The sequence below is a fragment of the Falco peregrinus genome, chromosome 13 (genome assembly GCF_023634155.1).
Source record: "Falco peregrinus isolate bFalPer1 chromosome 13, bFalPer1.pri, whole genome shotgun sequence".
Taxonomy (NCBI): domain Eukaryota; kingdom Metazoa; phylum Chordata; class Aves; order Falconiformes; family Falconidae; genus Falco; species Falco peregrinus.
In genome coordinates, this window is record NC_073733.1 from 15,250,078 (window position 1) to 15,266,899 (window position 16,822).

Below are 16,822 nucleotides of genomic sequence, written 5' to 3' on the forward strand. Positions count from 1 at the left end.
CACATGTACACACACAGAAAGAATCTCTTAATGTTGCAGACCACTGCAATCATATTTGAAATGACCAGAAACCACAGCCTTTTTTTTTTTTTTTTTTTTCCTGAGGACCGCTCAGAAAAGCAGCCAAAACCTCTGCAGTAACTCCTGAACCAGAGAACGTCCAAAGTGGCTCTGCCCTTGAAAGCTGTAGTTTAAACACACTTCAGAAAAGCCATGATTTTAAACTCATATACTTGCCTGTCAACTGCTATTTCATTCATGTTGAAATTTCCATTCATTCTGAACTGCACAATTCCCAACACGTCATCAGATAAAGAAATAATCACATGAAAATCAGAAGACTGTAGTTAAATTTTATTTATCAGTTCTATTGTTAAATTACACAATCAAAGTCAGTGGATCGGCCTGTAAATCTACACAATAAGACAGCGTCTACAGTGGAAATCAGTAGAATTTGATATGGTTATGACAAAATGGTATCCTTATATTCGTACATCCCCTATATACAATAAACAGTATACACAAAGAAAATGCAACTAGTCTTTGTAAACCATGCACACCACAGCATAAAAACAAAACGCACCTTCTGCAACAGGCCCCCCAGCTTGCCCACAGTTAAGTCCTGTTTACAGCAGTGCCTTTCAGTTTTAAGAGCGAATTATTTTCCCCCCTAAAAACCAAAATACAACCGAGACATCATATTGGCAACTGCAGTTCTCATTTAAAAAAAAAAAAATAATAATGCTGTACATGAAGTTATTCTCTTCTCCAAGCTGCTAATGCAGGGTATTGGTTTGCTGCTGCTTTGCTCTCTGCCTGCCCCCGGCAGGATCGCTGCCCCCCGGGTTGCAATGCAACACTGGATGTAAAACAACTTTCAGATAAGTTAGGCGTGGAGCCGTAAGATGTTTTTAAAGCCTTCTGCCCCGTTTTATGCCCCCCTGCCCTCTTGGTGTATAGAATATTACAGGCGAAAGGCAACAGTGCAAGTGAGCCTGGTAAGCATTGTGTACGCTGGGACCTTTTCGGGTGCCTCCATCACCACGCACCCGCCCCGAGATAGCCGCTCAGTGCCAAGCTTGGGAGCGTTGCAGGCTACATACAAAATTTCTGAACTTGCTGAATGTATAGCCCAAGCCTTGCAGAGGTTTTTTTTTTTTTTTTTTTTGCATAGAGATTTATAGGAGCCCCTTGCACCTCCTGCCCCGTCTCCTCTCCCTGTCAATCTCAGCGAGGCCGAAGGGCTGCGGGGGAGCCCAGTGCAGCTCCGCACCCTGAGCCCCAGCAAAGCCTGCTTGGGAGCAAGCTCCTGCATCCCTGTGCACCACGCAACCGGCCCATCCTGTATAACTATGGCTATGATAAAACTGTTTTCCGTCATTTTTAGTCATCACCCATCTGTCATCCCTAAGAAGGGCTCAAGAGTGTAGAGGGGAAAAAAAAAAAAAAGAAAAAAAAAAAAAAGAGCCCTGTTCTTATCTGGTGTAGCAAAGATTTACTGGAAGTAAATCCTAATTCAAGTGAAAATCTACTTCTTCCATTGAGCAATTCTCTTCATAATATTGCTGGGATTAGAGAGTTTTATGACGTTTTAAAGACACTACACAAATATCCGCAACATAATTTCATCTAGTTAATACCACCAATTATTAAGGAATGATAAATTCAGCATTATGTATTCTAATGGGTAAGAAAGACTTAAAGTGAGACACTGTCACAGGATTATAATTTGGAAAAGGTTTTATGAAACAAACATGACAATGTGCTGTAAGTTTTCCAGAATGATTAAAATCATACTGCCCTGAAAAACTCTAGAAACAGTGTCTTTAACATTAGCATCGAGTTCAGAAAAGTATGTATGTCTTTTTTTATTTTTATTTTAATATGAGACAGACCAAGCTTAAAACTCTAAACAGCAGTAGGTAGAAAAAGTTTAAAACTTTAAATATTTATATAACTAGAGAAATTACTTCTATTCCTTTTAAAAGCCAATATTATACATAAAACTAGTCAGTATTTTTTCTAGACCTTTATTGTTCCCTTCATCGTCCATTCATTAACTTGGTAAATATCATAAGCAGTCGGTGCCCTTGAAAACACATTATTAAAATAAAATTAAGATAAAATCAAAGGGAAAAGGTTTTGCTCATATACTGTATTGTGAGAGTATGCTAAATGCTCGTTATTAGGAAATGAGTTTGCTTCCCAGATAGATCTCAGCCGAGCATCATAAACATTTTCCAGCATCCCATTTTGTACTCATAACTAATTTAAGGATATCTTTTTTTTTCTTTTCTTTTAAGTAAACGTCCAAGCAACCATTTCCGATGAGCCTACTTGGCTCCTGTATTTCATAAATAATCCAACAAACCTAAAAAGGACAATTTAATTACACGCTAAGATTAAGTGTCCCACGTACAGTACAACATTTACTGCAAAGGCAACTGCAAAGGCAACATTTTAACCTCTTTTTGCTTCAAACCCTTGAGAAGCGAATTTGTTTGGACTGCTCAGTCATCTTCGATTTGCAGGTTAGGTTGGGTTCTGCTCCGTTCTCAGCGGCTGGCGAGCCCCCCCCCCCCCCTCCCCTACCGCCGCCACCGCTCCACATTCCCTATGTAGTCAGTGCTGGAGCTGTTCTCTCCCTGCTCTCTCAGGTGCGCTTGCTTCGCCCTCAGGATCTTGCGCTGCTCCTGGCGTTTCCGCCGCGCTTCCTGGTGCTCCTTCTGCCTCATGTACTGGTACCGCTGCAAAAACAGGTCTTTTGCATAATCGTACAATTCCATGTCTAAAAAATTGAGGGCCTCGATGCGCTGCTGAGTCTGCCCGTCTATCTCCACGCTGGAGGCCCTTGTGCTATTGTACTGTGTGAACGGCGAGATGAAGTTCATGTTGAAAGTCTTCTCAAAGAGATACTGAGTCTTCCGCTGGAATTCGGTCAGGCCGAAGAAGGCCATCCGCTTCAGGTTCTCCTTGGCACTGTCCAGCAGAACCTTATTTCTCTGCTCCTCGGGCATGACCGACAGGTTGTAGCAACCCACCAGGCTGAGGTCGGAGAGCATGCGGACCTGGCGGTTGTTGGCGAGGTTGTAGGGGCAATCCATGAACTCCTGCAGGGAGCAGCCCGACCAGTCGTCCCCCGTGTAGCAGCTGGGCAGCTCCTCGGTGGTCGGGGACCGGCCATCGCAGACGTGCAGGGACGCCTTCCACGTTGCTCCTCGCTGGACGTGGCGCCATTCGCTCAGGTATCGGGAGACGGGGTCACGCAGGATGGTGATATAGTAGAAATTCCTGCCAAGGGGAGAGGAAGGAAGAGCGTTTAGTCCCGTGCGTCTCCAGCACACGGCGCATTAACGTTGAAAATCAATAGGAACTTGGAGATGCACTTAAGAGGCTTTCAGGAGCCCTGCTGCAGAGTGCTCCTCTGCACGCTCACCTCGGCAGGGTGAAGGACAGCTGAACAACCCCCCCGGGGGGAGCACAAAGGGTTGCATCCACCTGCACACATCTGCCTCTGCCTAATGGGTTTTGCCTCTGCAGAAGCAGGAGGGAACCCAAGATTTCCCTCTGTGCTGGGCTGCCCCTGGGGCAACATGCTCCGGCTGGTTGGTGCCTCAACTGATGCTCTCCCCAGACCTTGGGAGAATAACCAAAGTATGTCCCAGGACGTAAGCCCCGACCCAAACAGGGCACAGGTAGCTCTGGATTTTTTATTTTCCTTGTACAACAGAGCTGCACTGACAAGTTTCTGTAGTTTGCAAAAAGCTGCTTGTGCTACATTTCATGACGAGCAGCTGTGGGTCTCAGCTGCACAAGCCCCAGAGCAGCGTTACACCTATGAAGAAGACATTTTCTACAAAACATTTCCTTTCACAGGCCAGATAAACGGGATGTGCCCAGGAGCCCCAACACACTTGCACTGAAATGAGGATCTCTGAAACACCCATGCAAATCTCGTTTTATACTCTTGCCTTCACCTGATACAGGACTACAATGATGAGAGAGGAGAGATAAGTGAGTAACAGGAAATTAAAGGATGCATTACAGCATTTTGTAAAAGAAAACATTTCCAAAGGGGGTGCTGGCTTTGGTTTGGAGCAACATGACAGTGGCACACGCAGGGGACACGCTGCCGCAGGGAACCCCGTCACGCCGCCAGCTGGAGAGGCTGCAAGCTCAACTGAATGTATAGTTTTAAGAGATCACCCTGGGTCACACACTAACATCCACCCTCAAACACCATGCGTTCCAGTGTCGGCAGCCTGAAGCCATACACCCCGAGCTCTTTGTGCCGCCTTTAATATGACCATGACCTCAGCGATGATGCTGGAGGTACACTGTCAGGGTACCAGCCATCCGCTTCACTAGATGGAATTCAAGTAGCTCAACAAGCAAACTGTCCTGCCAGGGAAGGGCGCTCCTCCAGGACGAGGATGCTGAGGACGCTGAGGACGCTGAGGACTGTGCGCCCCGGAGCCCTGAGCCCCCGGGTGTGATTGCCATGTCCTCGGTGCTGGGTAAGGAGGAGAAAGGACAGTCATTTGCTTTTCCAAGTGGCATCACAACTGGCCACCCCGCAGCCAATCTTTTGTTCCCTATCGTTTCCTTCAGCAGAAAAGCCACTAGATGTCAATGTTTTACAGAAAATTGTCTCTGGCTTGACTAAAAAGCGAATCGTAAGCACCAAAGTGTCCAATGGGGGAAAGGAAACCTGGGGAGTCGCCATTCCTCTTCCCATTTAGAGCACCCAAGCTCATAAATATTTAAGTAAGTAGAAAATACAATAAACTCGCAAAACCAAATAAAGCCAGGGAGCCCAGTACAGCATCAGCAGCTGGACACAATGGCACCTCAGAGAGCTGGACACTGCGATCAGCGCTGCCACCGTCCCCACGCTCACCTGGGCTCTGCTGCTGCCCCCCGACTCCAAGGCTTTGGCCACAGATTCACACAGGCAAAGGGAGCCAAAGCCCCCTCCGTGACCCCCAGGATGGTCCTTGCTCCCAAAAGTGCCATTAAACAATTTCACAGTGGGACTTGGAGTTCAGAGGGAGCAAAGACAAAGCTCGCTTTTATGTCATGCACCTGGAGCAGCAGCAACAAACCTCATGCTGTCCCTTGCAAAGAGGGGAAGAGTTTTGCTCTGCCTCATCTCTGGCAGCACTGGAGGACCCAACCTGGCAAAGTGACAGGGCTTTCCACCAGTACCAGCACGCCAAGCAGCCACCCCGGCAGGCAAGAGCTGTCCCTGGTCACACCTGAGCGGTGGGCTCCTTTGGTGCAACACCACCACAGCCTTGTCGAGGTCCCTGACACGGGGGAATGGAGCATCTCCAGGGCAAACCCAAGCTCCTTCTTTGACTCCTGCCAGGTCTCCTACACTCTCGGATCTAGTTTCTTGGGATGATGCACTAACATAATGATCCATCCCTCAAGCAATAACAAGTTAGTGCCCTATAGCACTAACCCCTATGCTAACTACAGCAACTAACCTAGAGCAACCAGCCTCTATGACCGAGGAGGCAAAAGCAAAGCTCTGCTCACCCCGAGCACCTTGTACCACCTGGCCCGTCAGCAGTCTGGCGAGGCTGGGAGGGGAGCGGGGTGCAGGCACGGGGGTGGTGCCGGCCAACCAAACCGTACGCTCTAAGGTCATCACAGAAATCGATGGGGAGTTAATGCAAGAAGGGAAACAAATCCTGAGCCAAGATCAATACAGCGAGCATTTTATTATAGTTCAAACTCCTCGGCTGCTCTCCCTTCGTGCTCTTTGGTCACAGGTGGTGACAAAGTGCCTCCCTTGGCTGCTGTTGTAAAAACAAAAGGATGAATAAAAACTTGTATGTTGGTGGAAGAAACGGCGTTGTAACGGATCACCCTCACCCCAGGTGGCTGGCAGCCTCATCGGGCAGATATCTCCATCGCCGTCGAGGGAGACTGTGGAGAGGACACTGAATAAAGATGCTCATCAAACCCTGCAGTGAGCGTGGAGGTGCCAGGGCTCCCTCCAGCACCCCACGCTCAGGAAGCCAGCCCATCAGCAGGGATGCTTATGGGATGCCCCGGAAAGAGCCCAAATCCTACCCGGCCTGAACACGGCTCCCTGCAAACAGGCTCATGGATGTTATTTATACCACGTTATTATTTCCCAGATGAATCCTGCTTTCAAGACACGACTTACAGAGAGATGCTGTGCCAGCTGCTGGGCAAATCTCAGCTATTTTGTGCACTTCTCCCCTTCTTAAGTTTCCCTCTTAAAACGCTACAAAAAAAGGTGCTGTCCCTTTGGGGAACACCAGCTTTTGAGTTTGCCTAAAGCCACTCTCATCCAAGTTAGAAATCACAGCAGCTCCAGACAAGCAGCTGCGCTGCGCTGCTCTGCGTTTATCTGAACTGAGCTTCGAATGGTCACAAAAGCTTTAATGCAACATCCAGTCAGAGCCAGGCCAGAGATGGATTTGGCCATCAGCGCTTAGAGCATCCTTCTGCTGCAACTGGGAGGAAGACTCAAAGGTTTGCAATTATTTTTAGCTCTGTACGTAACAGCTTGTTCTTTCTGCTCTCTTAACAAGGGGGTGTTGCGCTCTTGCCCATTCCTTGAAGCTTGTGCTTCAGAGCCTGAGACAACATGTTCGCAGGTAGAGCTCAAACTTTACTGTGAATCATCCCTCCAACTTAAAGAGCCGCACGCGTCAGAAACAAGGGGTTTCTAATAAAGTTGAGCTGGATGCCTGTGAAGCAGAGAACAAAAGGAGCTCATGGGCAACTGAGAAAGTAGGTTGACCCTGGAGCCATCAGGAATTCGAGATGGTGTGATAGCCGCTTGCTTTTGGTATCTCAACTGCACACAGCTATTCCCTGAGGAATGCGAGGACTAAGAGTCCCACAATGCTGAGTTTACTCCCCCGTGCTGCATCACCCACTCTGCTTATCACATCACTGCAGGGATGACGCCAGAGCATTTTGGGGAGCCGTGAATTATTTGCACATGACCCATCACTGCAGAGAAGCTCAGGAAAGGTCAAAAGCTTCCCTCAGATAAACGCCCAGCTAATGGCTCACATCGCATGCTGTGGTGTGAAAGCTGGCCTTTCTCAGTGCTCTGACTCTTCTACCCATAGGTGGGACAAGGAAAATGGGGAAAACGGCAGAGACAGGCAGGGTGATCGGCTGGAAGCCAGGGATGGAAGAGAGGAGAGGTCTGCTCGGCCCCCCCACAGCCACAGCAGTGCCAGCTCTCACACTGCGTCCTCCTGGCACGCCAGCTGCCACGTGTCCCAGCATCACTGTGGTGCCAGGAAGGCCAAGCTTCACCCATGGGCCAGAACCGTAGCTCCTCTGACTGACCAAGCACAGGCACCGTCTCTGGGGCGGTGGTGCTGCCACGCAAATGCCCCGCGGCCAGTCCCAGGGCACTTTAATAGCCTGCATGGTCAGGAAGGTGCTCCATCCTCTTCCTTCTGCACAAACACCGCTACCACATGTTAGCATCCCAGAGATCCTGCACGGGAGCATGTCCCTGCCTGACATTTTTGCTATGAGATGACTTTTGCCAAGACTTGATGTTTTTTGTTGAAACGGACCAAGAAACGTGTGCTGTCACTGGACAGACCTTCCTTCAGCTGTCCAGTTCCTCAGCCCAAAGCAGCCCCCTTTCTCCTTCCTGCACAGCCCCTGGAGAAAATACAAAGCAAACTGAAACCTCAAAGACCTCCATGAATTTCTCTAAGGCGCTTATTGAGACTGAGCCATCTGCTTGCTTTGAAGGATAATTCTGTGGTCACATAGCGCATCTGTGCCAGCCCCTTCCCCACCTCTGCCCAGCACAGGGGCTGATGAGAATCCTTTTTTTGCAATCTAATGATTTTTTTTTTTTAAAAGCATCCTTGCAGCAAGCTTCTAAAAGCAACATTAAAGAAAAAACATAAATTGAAGTCGAAGTGGGGAGGTGCAAAACCCCAGGGGATGACAGCACTGAGTAAAGCCAGAGACTTCAGAGCCTGGAGGAGCTGCCAGGGAAGCGGTATGCAGCCACCCATGCCGTGGTGCTCAGCAGGATCATCGCAGGCAGAGCTGCTCTGCTGAAAGGGGGCGAGGAAGGGATGACTTTGCTTAAGCATCAAAATGGGTCAGAACCTCCCAAAGGAAGAGTACATCTCACCCCAACCCAACCGTCCTGGCTATGCAAAGCAGGACTGCAAGGCAGCAACAACCCAGGCGATGCAGAGAGAAGGGGTTACGGCCAAGCCTGCGGCTGGAGCGCGGGGGGAAGGTTTGCAGCTCCCTTTGCTGTGCCCAAGCACCTCTGCCACAAGAGGCCTGGCAAAATGGACCCTCAGCAGCTGAGCAACCATCCCGAGGGTCTGACAGCAGTGGGCTGCGTGCTGGCAGCAAAGGGCTCACTGGTAAACTCTTGTTTAGAAGCTTTAACTCTTGTATGTGCTCCCAGGGCACCTTGACCCCAGTGGTGAGGCTCGAAGCAACTGCTGTGGGGTCCAAACTGGTACCATTTCCACGAGGACCACAACTAGGGTTGGCTTCAACTCGGCACGTCTGAGCCCCATCAGGTCAAAACACCCGCTGGAGCCAAGGCCGAGCAGGATGGATTCCTGCCAGAGGACAGAGGCTGCCGTGCTGTTTAATTGCGTGTTGAGGCAGAGGAAGGCTGGAGGTCAGACACTGGCAGCTGCCATGCCTGCAGCCTGGAAACCCGAGCCCAGCTTGATGGAGCTATGAGGCGAGGATCGGGAGAGGGGAGCTGAAAGCTAAACATCCACTCACCATTACATCCATTAGTGTATGGATCAGTAGGTGAGGGACCGAGTGACCTTTTCCCATTTCTGCTGAGATGTGAAGCTGCAGCAAGAAGGGCTCCGTAGGCTACAGAGGGTGAGAAACCTTACAGCCTTTGCACTGGGAGCACCGCAGCCCTGGGAACATCCCAGCCTCCCTCCTAGACAGTGCCTAACCCAGGAAAAACACAGCTTTAGCACAGGGCTGAGGAAGCAGAGCTACGATTTCCAGGGAATGAACTGAGGCAGTCCCATTCACCCAGCAAAACTAAAGCTACCCTTTAAGCTGGCTCAAGTACACCGGTTTGTATCTAGGTCAAGCTCATCCAGATGGCAAGCCTGGCTAGGATGGTTTGAAGCTGCAGATGGGCTAGGAAGGGAATTTTGGGAATGTTTTCTGTTCTGGGGGATTTTTCTCCCCCAGTCCATGGACTTTGTGGTAGACTAACGGGGCAGTGTGAAACCAAGTTATGCTCCAGGTGAAGATGGACATTTTGAAAGGAAAGTTCCCTTTGAAGGGGCAGGAGCAAAGGGATGGACCAGATATGTACCACATCCAGCAGAAAAGCTGCCACGGTTTAACCCTGGCTGGTAATTAAGTACAACACAGCTGCTTGCTCACTCCCCCCTCACCCCGAGGGATGTGGAGGAGAATTAGAAAGGAATGTAAAACTCGAGGGTTGAGATAAGAACCATTTAATAATTGAAACAGAATAAAAACGAAAGAACAATAATAACAATGATGACAACAGTTATAATGAAAAGGGGAAGGGAAAGAATAAAATCCAGAGGGAAAGGAAGAAAGGAACATGTGGTGCACAATGCAACTGCTCACCACCCACCGACTGATGCCCCACCAGTCCCCCAGAAATGATCCCGCCTGTCCCAGCCAACCCCCTGGGCAGCAGGCACGATGTCCCAGGGTGTGGAATACCTCCTTGTCTAGTTCGGCTCAGCTGACCTGGCTGTGTCCCCTCCCAATTCCTCGTGCCCCTCCAGTCTTTTTGCTAGCAAGGCCTGAGGAACTGAAAAGTCTCACATCAAAGCCCAAACACAGCACCGCACTAGCTCCTAAGAAGATAATTAAGTCCATCCCAGCTGAAACCAGGACAAAAGCAAATAAAACAAACCAAAATGCTGCAGCAGAGATTCTGCATATGATGCAAAGAATTAAGAACTGAGCTACTGAAAAAAGAAAAATAATCATAGGGTTGGTGCTTCGGCACCAGAAACAATGCACAATCACCAGAATCAGTGAGCAGCACAAGGATGATCGGTGTCCTTCCCACCCTCCACGTAAAGCACTCATGCCACTGAATAAAAATCCACCGAGCTCATTTATAGAAGAGTAGTCACATACTCATTCTTTTAAAAGCTGAACAATCCCGGGTTTGTTTTGAGACAGCAACTTCTCTCGCACAGCTCATCCAACCAGAGGAAGATGCTCCTACATGGTGGCCACAGGCAGGGGTCCGAGATCCCACCCCCTTCTCCTCCACCACTTCCAGCAGCGAACTGGAACTCTGCCACCAGCAGGCTCCTGCACTCCTCGCTTGCCCCACACCGCTCATGAAACGTCCCTGCTTGGGATAATTCGACAGCAAAGTCGCGGACGATGATGGAAGGTCAGAAGCGTGAATGGCGTGAGGCTCACATTTCTTGCTCTGCTCTTAGAAACCCTCCCTGCACAGCTCCAAAGCTGCCAACGGATTTTAACCTTTGGCAGAGGGTCTCCCCACCGATCAATCAGCCCCACCACGTCTCTACGAGAAGTCAAACTCAATTACGCCACGCCAGGCGCCGGGAGTGCTTTGCTCCCAGTAGGTGAGGTTAATTCCCATCAAGAGCAGCCCACTGAGAATTTGATTTGCTAATACCGCAAATTGTTCCTCCAAGAGAAATACCCCTGCTGCCTTGTTTGTTGGAGGCAGGCATCTGTTTGGAGATTGCTCAGAGAGAGGCAAAATGTTCATTTAATACTGTGACTCATCCTGACTCTTAACGAACTTTGTCACCTAGAGACACAATTAAAAGGACAAGGGTGAGCATCCTGGTGACAGCATCTCCTGCCTCAACCATGCGTGCTTGGAACCCCCCCCGAAATGGGAATACCTCTTCCCTGCCGAGAGCTGCTCCCACAGCACAGCTCGCAGAGACGAGGCCAAAATATTTGGCAAGCTCACTGACGCAGCGCTGGGAATCAAATGTTCGCATCTACTCCAGATTGGTCCCAGATGCTTTGCAGCAGTGATGTGGATGGCAACGGCAGCAGCCAAGAAGCATCGCCCATGGGCTTCCCGCAGCACTCCTCTCTGCTCCCAGGCCTCCCAGCCCCACAGACAAGGGCAATGGGCCCCATCTTGCAGCAGAAGAGGGAAAAGGGGGCCTGCTGCACTCCCCAGGCTGCCTCCACGCCCCGGATCTGCAGTCCGGCTGCCCGCGCCAGGTCCTCCCCTGCTAAAGTCGGGGTGCTTGCGAGGAGGTGAGCACGCAGCAGGGTTATTGGAGCAGGTCTGCTCCCCTTCTCCTCTCCCCAAGGGCCTCAGTGCAGCTCCTGCCGAGCAAACAGAGCCAGGGCTGGCTCCTACTTGCTCCTAACAGACCCCCCTTCATTCAAGCAATTCAATGAACCTAAACTTCCTGCTCCGCTCCATCCAAAATTCAAAGTACAGCAAAATCTAGAGGAACAAACGACTTCTTCATTGAAGAAGTGAAGTTTAAAGATTATGGGGATGGAGAAGAGGAGGAGGAACAACAACAAACGTTGCTTTTCTCTGCAGCAGTGGGCAAAACTACAAGCATGAGGACTGTATCCCTTTACTCCAGGACTCAGGGTGGCACAGGAGAATCATGCATTAGCTCAGAGCAAGGGCCTGGGAGGAGGAAAGGAGATAAGTATTTCAGAACTGTGAATTAAAGCCGTTAGCAAATGTAAATTTACATTTCCTCTAAGTAATCATTATGTTTTCACTTCTATCAGCACCCAATGAATCACAGAGATGTTTTGTCTAGAAACACTAATGGTGGGGGTAGGAAGCCAGCAGCCTACCCACAGTAACGGCAGCAGGAGAAAAGTGCCAAAGGAACCCATTAAAAGGAGCTGGATTTTGCAAGAATGGCAATTACACCAGCCCATCATTGCCCATGAAATTATCAAATAGGAAAGATCTGCAAAAGAGAAGCATCTCAGGCGCAGAGGAAGGCAGTAATTTAAGATTTTGCAGCTCAAGGTACATGTTCATGTATGTCCAGGCATGGCACACGCACACAAAGATAATGAAAATAAGGCTTTAAATAAGTAAAAAATGTAGCCTCACACCCGCCCATGCTCCCAGCTACCCTCACTCACGAACTAATTGTCCACAGCATTGCCTGCGGAGGGGAGAGCTGCCCTGCAGATTCGCCAGAGTGGTATTAATTTCATAATTGCCTGTATTATTAAGATCTCTGCAGGATACCCTTGCTCACAACCAATTCAGCAAGAACAGTAGCCTTTTTTACTTATTTTTTTTTTTTTAGTGGTGCATAAAAAATCGAGAAGCAAGTTTCCATTTTTAGACTCTGCAAACAGAAGAGTGACTCAGCCGCTGGAGCCAGCCCTGACTCCACCGCCGCTGCCACCACCACCCCGGAGTCTGGCATGGGAAAGGGTGGCAAAGCTGGGCAGAGGGGCCCAGCCCCATCCCACTCATCTGACCTGCTGGAAAAGGACTGAACTGCCCTTTGGAAACACCCGTCTCTGAGCACAACCTAAGCAGAGCAGCAAAGTTTCCCACCTTGTTAGCTTAATTAAATGATAGAGGCATCTGGGTGGAGGGCAGCAGGGGTGCCGAGACCCCTGAGCTGCACACGGGAGGTAAAACACAAGGAAAGGAGAGAGAGAAGGTGGCAGAGGAGCATCAGTGTAAGAGTATGCCATGCCTCCTCCTTGCGAGATGACGCGCGGCAGTACGGGTGATGCTGGACTTGTGATGCTAGCCTCGGCAGCAAGCAAGGTCTTGGCTTTGGAAAGCGCCTTTACTGCTAAGGGCGACGATCCTTTACAAAACAGGACGCTGAGCTGAATTTCGCCCTTAATACACACTAGGAAAAGTCAAGGTGTGAGCGATCTCCTTTGAAAAATCAAGCTCTGAAGCCCACAGAGTACCAGGAGTACCTTCCTACTCCCAGCATGAGGAACCGCCCCTGTCCCCCGGAGCTCCTGTCCCCCGGAGCTGCGGCATGCAGCATCTTCCAGGCGTGGTACGGCACCTCCCCATTCGCAGGGCTCTTCCAGATTCATTAAAAAACACAGCAGACCTCCCGACGCGAAAAGGAAGCCACTGCAAAAGTGCTGGTGAATAACCACAGGATGTTGCTATAAATCAGATATTTACAACAGTATTTACCCTATCGAAATGCCGTTGCAGGAACTGGTTTCAACTTGTAACTGATATTTCTGCGGCAGCAAAGATAGAGGTTTGCAAAGCCTACACTCCATAAGCAGCGGTTTACAGAGAGGGAATAGTGGCAGTTTTTCATTTTCCAGAGTCCACTCACCCTTCCAAGAATCTTAATGCCTCATTGATTCATAATACAGTACATAAAGATTTCATTTTTTCTTGCACACAGTGATATATTATGGAGTCAATCTATTTTGCCACCAAAAAGTTTGCTTAGTAGAAAAATTTGGAGTTTTGACATTCAGGAAATTACAGTCATCTGTAAAGTACGATTGATATGCCAAGGCTAACATTTTCATTGCGCTTATGGAGCCAGAATAATGATGCTAAAATATTTATCATATTCTAAACCAAAACCAATCCAGGTTCTTGTTTATAAAAAGCATATATTTAGTATTACAGCAAAAAGCGTTATCCTTTTATCCATATACATTTTAGCTATATCTGAAGCGCGCTAAGCCGCATACTCTCTGACCAGTTGAAAATAACTTTTAATAATTTAATAAAACCGATACTTCAGGCAGCCTCTGCTGTGCCCTGGGCGTGCAAGCGGAGGGCACGAGCTGAACGCACGGCTGCACGGAGCAGCACAGAAGAGGAAACACGAGACAGGGGCTGCCACACCGAACGTGCCCGATGTCCCCTGGGGCTGTGGGCAGCCGTCCTGCCACCCACCAGCCGCCCAAAGGGTGCACGTCAGCTGGTGCACGTGCAGCAGAAGGTTACTGAACCCTGTGCCCTTCACTTGCAAGGTTTGTTGTTAATATAATCTGGAAGCAAGAGGGTGCAGAGGGTTCCTGTCTCAGCTTGACACATACATTTGTCTTTTTTATGAACATATGAATATGTATTTAGAAGTTGTGATTTATCGTATTTCCTGAGCACTCATTGCAATTTCCTAATTGCTGCCTGAATCACAGTAACGTGCCTCCCAACTCCTTCATATATGAAAACACGTACTGCTGAACATCCCTGCCTCAACGCTGGAGGAATCTTGGAGCTCTCAAGAAAAAGATCATATGATCTGCTCCAAGACTTCTGCATATCCCACAATGGGGAATTAACTCCGGAGAGGTATTTATAAAATCATTTGTTACTATATCACAGCTCAATCAATTCTCTTCAATAATACATAAAAGGAGGAGGTTTGGCTCACGTGAAAAAATGTAAGGCTGATGTTAATTCCTTCACAAGCCATTTGCAGATAATCTTCCGTATACCAGTTAATATATCCCGTGATAGGTTACATGAAAGTGCTTTTAAAAGCTAAAGCGAGGATATACAGCATACAAAAAAGGCACATTAATGCAACTTATACTTTGCTTATCATAATCATTGGGCATAGAGAAATCCAAGGAAAATCCTTCCCAGGCTTTCCAAAATTTTGTCAAAGGCAGGCATCTACTGAAAATGTCTTTGAAATGTAATTAATGAACTGATACTGATATATTCTCAGCCTACTGCTAAAAGAGGGGGCAAGGAACAGACAACGTATTTACAGCTGCAACCTGCTACAATTTTAATTTCAGCTTTCATTGATTTCATTTAGCACCATGAGACTGTATAATGAAGAAATCTGTATCAATTGAAAATACCAAGTGTGCTCCTGCCCCACTAGGGCACTTCAGTAATATCATGTAATGGAAGGGGATTCTTATTTAATTGAATTGGAAATGAAACACATATTAGCTAAGAAAACTTAATCAGTGCAATAATATTAAAATGGGCCACTCAGACAAACTATACTGATTAAGTCACTTGCAAACATTTCCGTAATCATCACTGAGACTTATGGCGTTAATGATTTAAACTCACTTTTCTACTCCAGGGAACAAAACTGTAATTTCATAGCAGACAATTAGAATATTTTAAAACCTCTCTCACACATTACAATACAGTCTCCTGCCAGAAGCACATGACCTGGTCCTACAAGGATATGTCTTGAGCTTTGATGCACAAGGTCTGCATGGATGCTTGGGATGTCACCAAAATGCTTGATTTAAACCAGAAGACAGCCCAGAAAGCATCTCACTGGCTGGCAAGCGTTTCTGGAGTACTCACTGCAGCTCCTCTGCAGACTTCATCTTTAATCTTGACTAGTTATTGATAGCACACACTGATGCACCGTAAAGCTGTGAGCTTCAAATGTCTCCCAGCAGACCAGAATTTTAAAAATCTTATTCACACATAGTTGACATAACTGGATTTAAAATTTTCATGGAATAGCAGAGTGCATTTCTAATAAAACTTTGTAGATGTATTTGTTGTGTCAAAGCTCAGCTGGGAGGGTTTTTACATCAGCTAAGCGAGCAAGACTTTGCAAACATTACAGCATGCACAGAACATCCCGTTTCCCATGTCCGCTAGTTCTACTCCATACATTTAGCAAAAGCGTATTTTACTTAGTTTGAATCACTTAGGATGATGCCCTTAGAAAGCCACGTTTATGGAAAATGCCACTTTTGCTTCTTATACAATCCTGAACCAATGCAGGGATGTGTCCATCGCATTGTGCTCGGAGGAACAGCATCTACACAGTGCAAGCATGCAACGTCCCAAGCATGGGAACCAGAGACTGAGCTGGCAAAACCTCACCAGATGCTTTCGACAGTGCGTTCAGCACAGGTATCGGCTAGAACACACTGGGTGTTTATGGATTTCAGATGCCTCCTATATCGTTAATTAACACGTAGCACTAAGATGTTCAAAATTCTATTTTCAGACAGCCAAAAGCAAATGCAATTTCTGCATCTTTTCAGTGCCACGAAACAAACTTCAGTCAAGTTGGCCGCTGGACTGAGGCCACAGCAAAGGGGAGACACAGCAACCTGGGCTACGCAAGGAGAGGAGCCCAGCTCCCCTCTGCACCAGCTAAAGGGGTGAGGGCTGGCATTGCCATGCAGACAGCACTCAGTCCCACTGCCCACACACAGCGCTGCTTGCTTTGCCTCTTGCCCTGGCTCTCTCCCAGTGAGGGTAACACAAGCATGGGTCAGGACCTGACCTTTCTCAGAGCAGCTTCTCGCCACGGTCCTTGGGCCCCGAGCCTGCTGCTCAGAGGAGCTGAGCTCCCAGCCCTCGCCATCCACAGCCAGCCAAGCAGGCAGCGCTTTGAACCCTCAGCCACACCAGCTGGAGGAGAAGCCTTGCTTAAGTTAGCTGAGATCCCCTTAAAAACAAGCTCATTTCAGCTGAAGCGAGAGCTAACCTACCACTGCCAGAAGAAAATCAGAAAAAGCACCACCAGCCCAGCCACAGCATGACCAACCTAAAGCAAAATAAACCACATTATATCCTTATATCCAGGGTTATTCACTAAGATTCACAGCTCCTTCCAAACGGATCTGCCATTGTTCCCATTCCTCTAACCTCCTCCTCAAAATATGGAGGGGAAAAGAAAAAGAAAAAAAAAAAAAAAAAGAGCAAACTCTTCTATGAGCCATGAGAGATGGTTCAAAACAGCATCATTCCTACCTCTGAACATCTCCTGAATGATTTTCAGAAGACACAGTTCTACTCCTCCATGGATTATTCTGGCTAAAAATGTGTGTGACATTTTAATTATCAAGTACAAATGTTACTGCAAGT

The 16,822-nt window shown here is 48.1% G+C and overlaps 1 protein-coding gene across 1 annotated transcript in view; it reads right to left on the bottom strand.

Annotated features, from left to right (window-relative positions):
- Positions 1 to 333: 333 nt before the first annotated feature.
- Positions 334 to 16,822, bottom strand: part of HS6ST2 (heparan sulfate 6-O-sulfotransferase 2) — a 136,203-nt gene continuing 119,714 nt past the window's right edge. The window contains exon 2 of the mRNA XM_005232774.4: positions 334 to 3,291. Within this exon, the coding sequence (XP_005232831.3) occupies positions 2,589 to 3,291 (703 nt within the window). The 3' untranslated portion in view covers positions 334 to 2,588. The remainder of the gene's footprint in view (positions 3,292 to 16,822) is intronic.